A 13,013-nucleotide genomic window follows, 5' to 3' on the forward strand; every position below is an offset into this window, starting at 1 on the left:
TCCCCAGCGCCTCCCTGCCTGGCTCCGGGTTGTCGTCGGTTGGCTCCATTCGGCCGCCGCACGGCCTGCTGAAGTCTCCGTCGGCGGCAGCGGCGGCACCTCTGGGGGGCGGGGGCGGGGGCAGCGGCGGCAGCGGCGGCTTCCAGCACTGGGGCGGCATGCCCTGCCCCTGCAGCATGTGCCAGGTGCCACCGCCGCACCACCACGTGTCGGCCATGGGCGCCGGCAGCCTGCCGCGCCTCACCTCCGACGCCAAGTGAACCCGCCGGGAGGTGGCCGGGAAGCGAGGACTGGCCGGCGCTGGGGCCTGGGCACTCAGTTCCGAGGAGGAGCGCAGGACCTTGGGCTGGGGGTGGGGGGTGACGGTGAGGACTCCTGCACCTTCCGGGGCGCGCCTTAAACTGTGGGGGAGTGACAGGGACGTTCGTTCCGGGACCTCGTTCAGCCCTCTCTGGCTTTAAACAGCGCTGGTCCGGTAGACAGAATTTTATAAGAAGGCACCACTGTGTGCACCCTACCCTCAACCCCCTTCTCCCTCAAAAAGAGATGATTCTAAAAACTGGTTTCCCGGGGAACACGGCCTCACGTGGCCCCGGCTGCGCTTCGTTGCATGGGGGAGTGGAGAGGGAGGGGAGCGTTGGCGACTTTCTTTCCTTCTTCCTTTCTTGGCGGATTGGCGACCCCAGGGGGGCGGCACTCCGGAAACGACCGTCGGAGTCAGGCCTTGCGGTCAAGGGTCCTCTCTGACCCTGGGCCGGGGGCTACGAGTTAGTTGGAAGCTGGCATTCTGTACCAGAAGCGCTTACGGTCGTGTCCAATCTCGGTGTCTGGTAGACCATCCGAGAGCGGCTGCTGGTCGGTCAGAATAGAACCACTTGTGGATTGGAATAACCTAAAAGTGTCAGCTTGGGAAGCGGGTGGGGTTTTTTTGTTTTGTTTTGTTTTGTTTTTTAGTTATTTGAAAATAGAATTCCCTCCTCCCACCTCCATTCTTTCCATCTCTGAGCACAAAATGATTCGGTTCCTTACCCGATTGGGGCAGTCGTTGTAGTTGGTACCTGAGGGTTTGACAGAACTCAAAGGCTGTTGCTGTGAATATAGTTTCGGTCATTTGGGGGTTCTGTTGGTATTTTAATTCTTTCTTTCTTGGACGTGTAAATATAATGTCAGTGATGAGGTAAGTGCGTGCTGCTAATTTGTATGCTCACGTGACTGCCAGTCCTACCCGAGTCTCAGCGGGCTTCTTCAATGTTGGTTTCTTTTTGCCATGTTTAACACAAATGACAAACTCCTCCACGTGCTTCCTGCGTTCGCGCAAACCGCCTCGGCGCTGCCAGCGTTGCAATTGGCCTTCACAGCGTCTGCCACATAACATCCCTCCTCTGATCGCTGCCCCTCGCAGAGAATGTATCATCTGTTTTATTTTTGTAAAAAGAAAAAAGTGCTAAATAATATTTATTACTTGTTTGGTTGCAAAAACAAAATAAATGATCAAGTGTTGAGATTTTAAATAAAATTAAAAGTAAATCGAGTGTTTTCCAGCCGGTGTCAGCGTGCAGTGGGGCGGAGGGCGGGGGCGGGCAGGGAGTGTAGGACTTTATCACTTGAGGCCAGATTTGGGGGCCGTTCCGCTGATCTCGCCCTGGAGAAAGATAAGGGGGCCGTTTGCCTATTCAACTTCTCTTGCCACCCCTCCCCCACAATACATCCTCCAGGTGTTTATCACAACTCATTTGTTCTTATTTTTTATTTTCTGATGTCTAATCCGAAACTCCTTTGCCCTTCGTTTGAGGATTGAGTTAGTTGAAAGTGAACATTTCGCTCCGTTCGCGCAGAACTTTGGGACTTGGAGAGGAGGGCCGTGCCTTCGCTTGAGGACCCGGGCGCTCAGACCTCCTGCCCTGCTGGGATTTTATTTTCCCTCTGTTCTGAGGCGGTCGCCAGCCTGTGAACCACCCAGGCAGCTGCCCTATGCTTCCTGGGCCCGCAGTGCCACTGTGTTGGAGCAAAGAGCAGCTGGAGCGTTTAGCGCGCATCCGCTCACCCTTCGCTCCCTTCCCCACGCTCTGCACGACTCTCCCCCAGCGCCCACCCTGGCCTTGAACTGCAAAGTGTCAGATGCTGGGAACAGCCAGCGGAGCTAGATTCTCATGAGGTCTTCCTCGGGGCCACCTCTGTCTTCTCTAAGCCACTGGGTTCCTCACGATCCATAACTGCAATGAAAATTTTGGACGTGGCTCTTAAGAGAGAGTCTGGCCAGAAATCAAGTTTCGGCCTTTCGGGTCTAGGAGGAGGACTGACGAGGTTGCAGTCTCTCAGCACCGCGGGCTGGCTGGAGAACACACGCCCTTGAAAGCACCGAGCCAACGCAGAGGACTGGTCCCCGATCCTGGGCCCTCTCATCGACCACATCTCCCGTCGACATGTTTGGTGGCCACCGGCAGAAGATCCCTGCTGGGGGACAGGTGCTTCGGGGTCCTCCAGCAGGTAAAGTCAGGCTGCTGGCCAGAACAGCGGGAGCCCAGAGACTGGGCTCTGTAGGCCTCGCTTCTCATCGAAGACTGGAAGAGACCGAGGGGCTGGGGAGGGGAGACGAGGGGCCAGGGACCTGAGCAGCACCACGCGAATCTCCAAAGAGGGTAGAGCGAGATATAGAGCTTGATTCCGAAGCTTACTGAGAATTCAGAACTGGATCCGGCGGCAGTCGCAGACATAGAGGAACGCGAAAAGGCTGGAACTCGGACTGGTGGGAGCTGAGAACCCGACAGGGTGGGGGTGGGGTGGGGGTAAAATCACTGCTTTTTTCACCCAGGGCAAGACTCTGGGTGTACGTGGTGTATGCGTAGAGGGGCGGTTGTTGAAAGCTAATAAAACAAGTCCCCCTTCCTCCCAACCGTATCCAAGCTCTTGGCGGGCGACCAGCTGCCAGCCAGGATAGATCTCGGCCTCGGAGGAAGGAGGGGCTGGATGCAGCCAGGCTCCGGGCCCTCCCCGAGGCCACCCGTCTAAACTGCGCGCCCAGCCAGCGATCTCGGCCGCCACGTGTGAGAGCGTAGCCTACGCTCGGACGCAGAGGAAGCACACACAGGCGCACACGAGCGCGCACGGCCTCCCCGGGCAGGTGGCTCCTCACCGAGGGTGGCCTTTGATTGGCAGGGGCGGGGAGTGGAGGGCGCAGGCCTGCGGCCGGGCTCAGAGGTGGAGCAGGAGAAGACTGTGCAATTACTTTGACTCCCGAGGGCCCTTAATTGGGGCGGACCCCCTACTAAGAAAAGGGAAGCGAAAAGGAGGTAGGGAAACAGTCACAGGCTTGGAGCAGTCTGCAGGTCACAGGCTCAGGGTCCCCCCTCCCTGGGAGCCTTAGTCCCTGAGGTTCTCTCTTGCTCTCTGCTACAGCTTCCCCACCACCCACGTCGCCCTTTCTGGTCGCTAGCTCTCAGCGGCGGCCTGGGGGCTTCTGTCACTAGCCCCCGAGGTCTGTGAGATTATCCTCACCCTCCACCCAAGAGCTCGGATGACTGGAGGTTGAGAGGCACAGCTTCCACCACAGTTTCTGCACCCAGGAGCACTGCCAGTGGGCTCCTCGCTCCCTTACTGGTCAGGAGTCACAGTGAAAGGACGCTTGCCTGGATGGGTGCTGGAGGATGGATGAGGCAGAGTTCCCCGTATGGTGCGGTGGGAACTCCACTTCCCACAGACAGCAAAGAGGAGAGGTTAAGCAAACCCTCAGACCTGATGTCCATTTCCGTCGGGGAACACGCTGCTGAAACTTGGAGATGCCACACTGCTGGCGAGGCCCATGTAGTGTAGGAAGACCTGGGTACCAGGGGCACAAATGACGATCTGGGACCGGGGCAGGCCCGCAGGCAGAAACTGTCCTCATTCTCTGACTGCAATGGGTGAAGAGCTCAGGGGCTTCAGCTTTAGCTTTTAAAGCCCCCTTGGTGTTCTTAGCACTGGAGCAATGTCTGTCTGCCTCCCTTTAGGGCAGAACCTGCCTAGCAACCGGTCTGAACTCTATTAAGGAAACACCTCGACTCACCCTAGAAGTTCATCGAAGGCAAAGGAGCGCCCCTGTGCAAGTCCGCCTCTAATTTTAAGTCTCTCTTTTATTACAGACTTTGGGCCAAATTCCCCATTCCCCATACAAGTGCCTAACACTTACCCGTAGGAATTATGGAGTCTTTAACAGGCGACTTACACCAAGGGTCTCAAGACCTCTTGCTTATGACAGGTCCCTTCAGTCATTGCCTTTGCAAACCTGTAAGGGAGGCCAGAATCAGGCCTGGCCCTTCACAGGTAAGTGGCTGCTGCACTGAAACCCCACTCTCCACACCCCTTGGCAGAGGGACTCATGGGACAGCATGGTCAGCATGCCACTCCTTGGTCACGAGGTTGTGGACAGCCCATACATAGGCAGGGCAGAGATGGGGGTCACCCCCTCACTCACACCCTCATCCTACCCCCATCTCTTAGGGACCGCGTTTTTGCTGTTGGGTAGCGCTGTCCCGTGGGGGTTCATGGTGGAGGAGAGTGAGCTGCAGGGAGAACAGAGGCGGCAGAGCTGGGAGCAAGGAGGTAGCTCCAGGCTGCGCCTCTGAGGCGCTCCGGATACCCAGAACCCGCGGAGGAGGCGGACACAGGGGGCGCCAACGTTTATTGCAGGCCAGTGGGTATAAGGCACCATGCTGAGAGCTTCACTTTTGTTAGTTAATTCGTTCAGTTTTCACAATAACCCTTTGAGGATGGTGCTATTATTATTCCATTTTACAGGCGAGAAAACTGAGGCACAGAGAGCATAAGTGACTTGCTTAGGGGCATAGATGGTAAATGGAGGCGGCAATGTGACCGGAAGTCTGGCTCCAGAGCCTACTCAGGGAGAGCGCCCCGCCCATTTCCAGGTCCCCCTCCAACTTGGTGGTCTCCAGACTGTGGCTCAGCCACTTCGGGATCCTCGGAGCTCCCGCGCTGCCACGCGCCCCCCACGTTCCAGTTCCCCTAGATGACGGTCCTAGTGCTGGACCTCATCTGTCCCCGACGCCCCCGTCTGGGCGGCGGGCTGTGCAGAAAGGCTTTGACAGTTAGCAGGCTCAGGTGAGAGCGTGGCACGCGGGCAGGTAAGCAGGTGAGTCGAAGCAGCCCCTTAATAGGGTAGCCGACGGCTCCGTATTGGCGCCCTGAGAGCTGCCGGCCCTCAGGCCGCATCCGCTGCCCAGTTGCGCAGCCCACACGCGGTGCAGTAATTCGAGAATGAGCCGCCAACCAAAATGCCTGCAGGGTCTAGGCGCACACCTGCGGGGTAGGGCTGCAGGAAAAGGCGAGGAAGCGCTGTGAGCGCGGCCAGTCGCCGTGCGTGCTCTCCCGGAGAACTTCGGGTCCCACTTTACACACGCTGCGGACCCCACAGACATGCCACTGGGCCGAAACGGCCTGCAGGCTTTCAGTTTGCAACCCCTGAAGTTGGCGCGGTTGGCCTGGACGACCTGCGTGCCGGGTTTGGAGGCCGCGCATTTATTCGGGGTCCTGGGGCCGCCACGTCGCCGCTCTGCAGGAACACGCTTGCTGGCTGAATTCGCGCCGACCTGTGCGCCCGTGTCCCCTTTGCCTCCTTGCTTCCTGGATCCCACTCAGGCAGAAGGCGCGTGGACACCGACGCGAGGCCCAGGTCCGCTGGGGACGCGCACCCCCGACCTCCGCAGTCCCGCCCGGTCCGCCGGGTGCCCCAGCGCGGCCCGCACCTGTCCAGCGGATTGAATCCGCTGCCTTGGGCCGCGCGCGGCTTTCCTTTGGGGACCTTTTAGTCCGTGGCGGCCACAAGGCCTCCGAGTATATTCGTCGTGGAAGGGGTTGGGGGGGTCTCCAGAGAAGGCGGCCTGCAAAGCCGGCCGAAAGCACCTAAATTCGAATGGGGTTCAAACAACATCCCGAGGGAGCCCTGAGCCCACCGATCCCGGCCTGGCGCTCGCAGACGGGTCCATGCACCTGAGCCCGCGCTCACGGACATGGGTTCGCGCACTCCAGTTTGAGCTCACGGGTCCAAGCACACCGAAGAGCCTGTAACCTCGAAGCACCAGCCTCGGTCGGAAAGCCGCTGGGACCTGCTGAGCCCCAGGGGCCGGGTGAGCCAGCGATCGTCCAGCGGAGCGCAGCTCCATTTACCTTCCGCTTCCTTGGCTGATCCAAAAGCACGGAATCTGTCCCGGTCCACATCCTTCTAGGCCTAGTAGGTACCGGCCGCCTCCTGCCCTCTGCCGTCCTCCAGCCCTGTCCGCTCCCTGAGCCCGTCTGGGCTTTCCAGGCCCAAGTCCTGGAACCCCAGGGAAGGACCAGTGAGGAAACAGTATCCTGAGCAATTCGCTTTCTCTTCATCCTCACATCTTCTTGGCAGTAGAAGCTCGTCTTGCAGAGCAGCTTGGAGGTGTCTCTCGGAAGCCACCTGTCCTCTCTCTGAGCTTCAGTTTCCACGTCTGTAATGTGGAGCCAGGTGAGGTGATCATCCGAGGCTGTGGCTGGATCAGGCTCTGCCTAGGGTACTGAGCCCTCTGAGTCCCCTGGTCCCACTCCAGGCAGAGGTTCTGGGAGCGCCTGGCTAGCACGGAGGATGTGACAGGTGACAACGACTCCCCTTGCTGTCCCGTGTGTGTGTGTGTGTGTGTGTGTGTGTGTGTGTGTGTGAATGGAATTCACAGCCTGTGGTTCAGGGGAGTGTAGACAACTCTGTGAGGCTCCCCCACAGATTTGGATGCCTTTGTATCTAAATATGTTTGCTAAATGTAAGGTGAGGGGAGAGAGAGAGGAAGGGAAGGAGGGACGGAGGGAGGAAGGGAGGAAGGGAGGGAGGGAGGGAGGAAGGAAGGAAGGAAGGAAAAAAAAGAAAATGAATGGACGGATGGATGGCACAGTGAGAGTGAATGGAGGACGCCGGGAAGGAGGAGGTTTCTAGAGTGTGGGGTTGGGACACCGGAGAGTAAGCAGACTGGGAATTCATGCACTGAGTGGGGACATTGAGGCCTAGAGACTGGCAGGCATTTCTGTTTCTAGCCAGGAATAGCAGCCAGGCACAGTCTTCCGAGGCCGGTGCTTCGAGGTTACAGCCTCTTCGGTGTGCGTGGACCCGTGAGCTCAAACTGGAGTGCGCGAACCCATGTCCGTGAGCGCGGGCTCAGGTGCATGGACCCGTCTGCGAGACTGGCAGGCATTTCTGTTTCTAGCTAGACCCTGACACTACAAGTTTGGAGAACTCCCAGAGCCCCTGTCTTTTTTATGTAAGTAGAATAATGAATAATAGTACCTGACAATTGTGTTCCTGTGAGGAAGAAATGAAACATCCTAGGAGTCACCGCCTGCCAGGTCCCAGTGTGAATGGATGCCCTGAGCCCTCTGCAGGGGTGTGGCTGCTGCCAGATCTGGACCCTCACACGTGAGCCTAGGCCCCCAGGAAGCAACCACAAATATGTAAGTCGTGGGGGGAGCATTGAGCATGGTGGCGCCATGACTGGGCAAGCTGGGTGTGGGGTGGTATGCTGCCTTGGCCGGGCTTCATTAGCTGTGCGACATTGAACAAGAGACATGGGCTTTCTGAGCCTCAGCTACCTTATCTGCAAAATGGGCGTGATGCTAGTACTGTCTTCACAGGGCATCAGGTGTGCAAGGGAGAACCCCACCTCCGGGCCTGACACACAGGTCATGCCCAGTGAGGCAGAAGACTGTGCCTGGCTGCTGGGGTATCATCTCATTAAATCTTCTGGGAGGTGCTAAGCAGTAGGATTCTTGTTACTTTCAGTCACATGACCTGCCTGGCAGCATTCCCAGAGGGATCTGCATGCCTCAGCACCCCAGGAGAGGCCTAGAAACATCCCTGAGCTCAGTACCAGAGTGAAGTTCTCAAACCCCCCAACGCAGGGCGAGGCTCCTATTCTCAACGTCGCATACCCCTGGGTGCCTGGTACGGGACCTGGCACACAGTCCTCAGTGAATAGTCTTTGCATTGTGTAGTGGAGAAGGGCCCACAACCCCACATTGAAACCAGATATGGGTCTGATTTTAAGGGCAGGAAAGAAATTAATTGAAGGAAAAGTTGCCTGAGAAGCTCCAGCCTCACAGTCCCCCCCACCTCCATCTTGGGGAGAGCTCTTCCTCTCAGGGCCTGGCCTTCTTGTGCCTCTGTCTGTGCCCCTTGCATGCCCAGTGCAAGGGATCAGCTAGAAAGCAAAGAATGCTTCCTGCTCTAGAGCTGCAGCTGGGAGCCGCAGGGAGGACTGTGGTGAAGCCTCCTGGGCTCCTTCTCTAAGCTCCCCAAGCTATTCAGGCTAGTGCAGCTCATGGAGACACCAGAGCACTGAGAGGCTCAGCCAGGACAGGAAGGAAGAACTTAGTGCAGGCCAGCCGCTTGCAAACAGCATCAACAGGGGCAGGGAACTCAGGAAGCTTTTAAACCTGAGACTTGCATGGCCAGGAGCTGTCCCTCCAAGCCACTCCAATCCAGGGGCTTTCTCCTTCCCAACACACCCTCCACCAGATAGGATTAGGGCTCCAGCCCCATCCACCCAGCAGTGGATCTGTTCGTCATCACCCCCACATTTTTGTTTAACCCATCAGCATTCACTCTTTTTGTTTGTTTGAGGCGAAATTCACAAAACATGATACTAACCATCTGCAAGTGAATAATTCAGTGGCATTCACGATCTTGTGCAACTACCACTTCTGTCTAGTTCTAAAACATTTTTATCATCCCAAAGTAAAACTCTGTACCCACTACGCAGTTACACCCTACTCCCCCACCCTCCAGCCTCTGATAATCACCAGTCTGCTTCCTGTGTCTATGGATTTACCTAATCGGAACATTTCACATAAGTGGAATCACACAGGATGTGACCTTTTGTCTTCTTTCACTTAGCGTAGTGATTTTGAAGTTCATCTATCCTGTAGCATGTGTTAGTACTTCATTCCTTTTTTAAGGCTGAATAATATTCCATTGAATGTGTGTACCACATTTTGCTTATCCGTTCATCTGTTGAGTCTCATTCACTTCTGAGTAACTCTGAGGTCCTCGCATGCCACCTGCAATGGTGAAAAGAGGTTTAGGCTATGAGTTTTAAAATCTAGGTCTGCGAGCAGGCTGGGTATTCTAAGGCAAGTTGCTTGACTTTTCTGGACCTCAATCTACTCATCTGTAAAGTGAAAAGCTTGGCAAAGTTCATCCCAAGGTATGGTCTTCTGTGACCTTCCACTCGTAGAAAGAAGTCCAACACCTTTCTTGCCAGCCATACCCCTGTGTCAAGGACCTCATTAGAACACATTCCCTGGGCTTGACCAGCACCACCAGTGCATCAGGCCCCCCTCACAAGTACCATTGGGTCTTAGAGAGGCTGACTCTTAGTGCGAAGCCTGGCCAAAGCGGGTAGGGTTTTGTGAGTTGTACACCTAGTAAACGCCCAGCCAGACTCTCATCAATTGCGAGTCGGTGGTGAAAAAGCAAACTTCCCTTTACCACATTCAGGTCCTCGTTATGATATAGTTAAGAGTCGCATTTTAAGACGCGGACATAAAAGCAGATCATGAGGATTCCATATAAACTGTACAAACCGATATCCTGACTCCCGTAACCTCGATCCTTCATCCGATACACATTTACCGCTACTTTACCCACTTTTCCTGCTTTGCACAGGTTGGAAGCAGAATTAAGAAACATGCTCTTTCTTAGTATTGAAGAGCTCTGAGACCTATCCTGATTGCATGAGAGCGGACAACTGATCTTTTCCGAATGGAACTGAACTCGAGTTGGGGGACATTAAGGGAGGGAAGGTACCATTATCTCAAGGGTGTTTCACATTCCTCTTCGGAATGTAGAAGCTTGATAAGTGAACTTCTCCATTCCGGTCCTCCGACTTTACCCTGGTACGTCCCATCCCTTTACCATTCTCCACTTTCTTCTTCCATATTTTTTATTTATTACTTTTGTAGTTTATTGTCTGTCTTCTCAGTGGAATATAAGCTCCATGAGGCAGAGATCTTTGCTCATCTCGATCGCTGAATAGAATAGTGCCCAGCATAGAGTAAGTGCTCAATAAATATCTGTTGAATGAATGAATGAATGAATACAAACACTTTTTGCCACCGAGCCCCTTCTTAATTAGAATCGAAGAGTCGTGAAGCTTCATTGGGACTCCCACACAAGAAAACACAAGCAAAATCTGATCCTGTCAAAAATGCATTTTTGAACTGTTTGCCTTCCCCAAAAAATGTTTTTTAAAAAACTACTCAGTCTCCGAGGCTGGTCTTGTATTGGTTTTGGGGTGGGAGGCAAATAAAGGGTTTTCAAAAAATAATATATCAGGATCAACATGTTTACTAAAGCTGTAACGTTTAACAAAATTTACTAAAGCTATAATGTTCTCTACTGGTTCCTTGAGTGTTTTGGGTTAGTCTTGGAGCACAATTAGGATCCAGACTTTGAGGCCTAAGACTGACTTTAAAATTAAATAGATTCATAGTTGGACGACTTGTTCTAATCTTTTGGGAAAGAAACCCCATGGGTTAAAAAAGAAAAAGAAAAATATTCGATTTGATGAATCTCGATGATGGGAGCATTATATGAAAGAGGAAAACTATCTCCTGGCACATTAGCAGCTCCTACAAACCATCCGTGTCAATGTCACAGTCAAGAAGAACAGAGGGTAAGAGGGTGGCTGCAACTTTTCAACTCAGGCAGCCTGCACGAACCTGAACATTAAATATCCTAAGGAGAAAAAAAAAAAAAATCCTCAGTGGTTGTATTTATCCCAAATGCAAAACTGTCTCCTTTGTTGAGGTCGGCTGAACTAACTCAGCCGGGAGAACAATGTCGAGTCTGCTGGCGGGCCATGTGCTAATGTGCTCATGCATTACAGGCCGCAACAGATGGCTGTGAGAACATTCGGCCGGCGCCTGCCTGGGTCAGGACGCAGAGCCCAGAGCCTGCTTCCCCGTTCTGTCCAGTTATCAAAACACTGCTTCTCTTTGGAGAGATGATGGCTGTCCAGGGGGGAGGCAGGCCAGGCCCCTTCTGCACACTCCGGGCGCCATGAGAGAGCAAAGAAACAATTATTGGGGGATGGTTTGTTTATTTGAACCACGTCGCATAACTGAAAAATATTTTCATACGATTAAAAGTCAGAAAAAGAGAGACACATGCTGTATTATTCCCATATGTCAGCTCATGGGCGCCGCTCAGAGTTTTCATCTCCTGTGCCCTGGACTTGGTGTTCCGTGTGCAGTTTTCATCTCTCTTCCTTTCCATCTGAGGAGTCTGTCTTCCACCCTTTCCCATATCTCAGTGGATCACTGAGGAGGCAAAGTAACGCCATCCCCAAAACAAACAAACGAAAAACTAAACAACATAAAACGTGGCTTTCTTGCAACTACAAAGTGAGGCTCCGAAGAAATTCCTGTGAGAACAAGCAGTTAAGTGGGAGGCACCTGGCCTTCTCCAACATCCGTCCCATCCTGTTCCCCTTCAAAGGAGAAGAAAACCTACAGTAGCCATCATTTTTGCTCTCCCCCCCGCCCCCACCTTGAAGCAAAGGCTGGGACAGGTTGGGCTACGCCAGCAGCTAAAGGCGAGCATGTCCCAGAAGAGGGGGCAGGAGGGTCAGTGACTATGGTGCTGTTTCCCACCCGCGGAGCCAGGTTGAGCTGCCCATGCAACCCTGCCAACACTCACTCAGAGCAAGGCCTCCCTGATGAAAGCACAGAAAGGTTCACCCTAGATCCACACAGAGGCAGAGAAGCACCCACATGCACAGAAAAGACCAGAAAGGACAGTAAACCCCTACGCTCTGCCTCTCTGAAACAGAGAAGCAGGCACACCCCCAGCCACCCGGCCTTCGAAGTCGATCTAAGTGTCCTGGTGCTCGGGGGGAGCACAAGGAAGCTGGCACGTACCCTAGCCTCTCCCCACAGCTGTCTGTGGTGCCCAGCACCTCTCCTCTTAATGCCGCTGCTTGGGCAAGTGTGGCATCTCTAGAAAGCCCTGTGAAAATGCGCGTTGCCTGGGAGGGAACACACAGGGAGCCATTAGCACAGGTCGATCTGCAAAGTCATCTTGATAATACCAAGTAGGGTCCTGAGAACCTAGAACAGGCGGGGTGGGGAAGAGGGGGATGGGAGACCAATGGGGCCAGTGTCACACGCACTCAGAAGTATGCTTTGGAGAAGGGCATGAAGGGTGTGTTAGTTAGGATACAGGTCAGGAGCTATAACCAAGACAGTGGCTTAGATAAAGTTTAAAGGCCAGGGGTGGGCGTGGTCCAGAGCTGGTCCGATGACTCAGACAGGAAGGCAGAGGAGGAAAAAAGCCACACAAGGCCATATATTTTTATCTGAATCCTTAATAGTCCTCAACCTTTTTCTTATCTAGACTTCCCATTAGTGATGGACTCTGCTCCTGAACTCCGAGAAATGAGAGGAGTAAAAGATATGGTGATTTTGCCTCGGTATCTCTGGAACACTTTTTGAAACCAAGAAAGTGAGATCCAAAAATGTGACTCATTTGTTTTCTGACCTGGGAATTGTTTAAAATTTAAGAGGCAACCCATGATGATACGACCCACCAAGTAGAGACTGAATTCAGTGAAACTTTAATAAGAAAAGTTCACATTGATGGGGCTCTTACCATGTGCTAGGTAGGCGTTGTTTCAGCTGTACTGACTCAAGGACCACTTCTACTATTTGACCCATGATGAACCGGAAGCTCAGAGATTATACAGGTGATGACTTGCAGAGGTGAGTCTGAGATCCCAGGCTTATAAAGGTGATGCTGTGCTGGCACATCAAAAAGTACACATGTTCCCTTTAAATTGTGTTACTGAAAAATATTGATTTTTTTTTTTTTTTTAATAGCAGAAAAGAAAAGCTTTATTAGAAGAGAAAGTATGTATACTTCCAGACATGGAAGCAGGCCTGAGCAATGAACAAGAGAAGCGTGGCTCAAAGGCCTAAAAGTATTGATTTTTAAGTTAACTTTTTACTTTGAG

The 13,013-nt window shown here is 53.4% G+C and overlaps 1 protein-coding gene across 1 annotated transcript in view; it reads left to right on the plus strand.

The window, feature by feature from the left end:
* The window catches only part of OLIG2 (oligodendrocyte transcription factor 2), a 956-nt gene extending 696 nt beyond the window's left edge, over positions 1-260 (plus strand). The window contains exon 1 of the mRNA XM_025039245.1: positions 1-260. This exon is cut by the window's left edge and continues 696 nt beyond it. Within this exon, the coding sequence (XP_024895013.1) occupies positions 1-260 (260 nt within the window).
* Positions 261-13,013: the final 12,753 nt, after the last annotated feature.

This window comes from Pteropus alecto, unplaced genomic scaffold (assembly GCF_000325575.1).
Source record: "Pteropus alecto unplaced genomic scaffold, ASM32557v1 scaffold3, whole genome shotgun sequence".
Taxonomy (NCBI): Eukaryota; Metazoa; Chordata; class Mammalia; order Chiroptera; family Pteropodidae; genus Pteropus; species Pteropus alecto.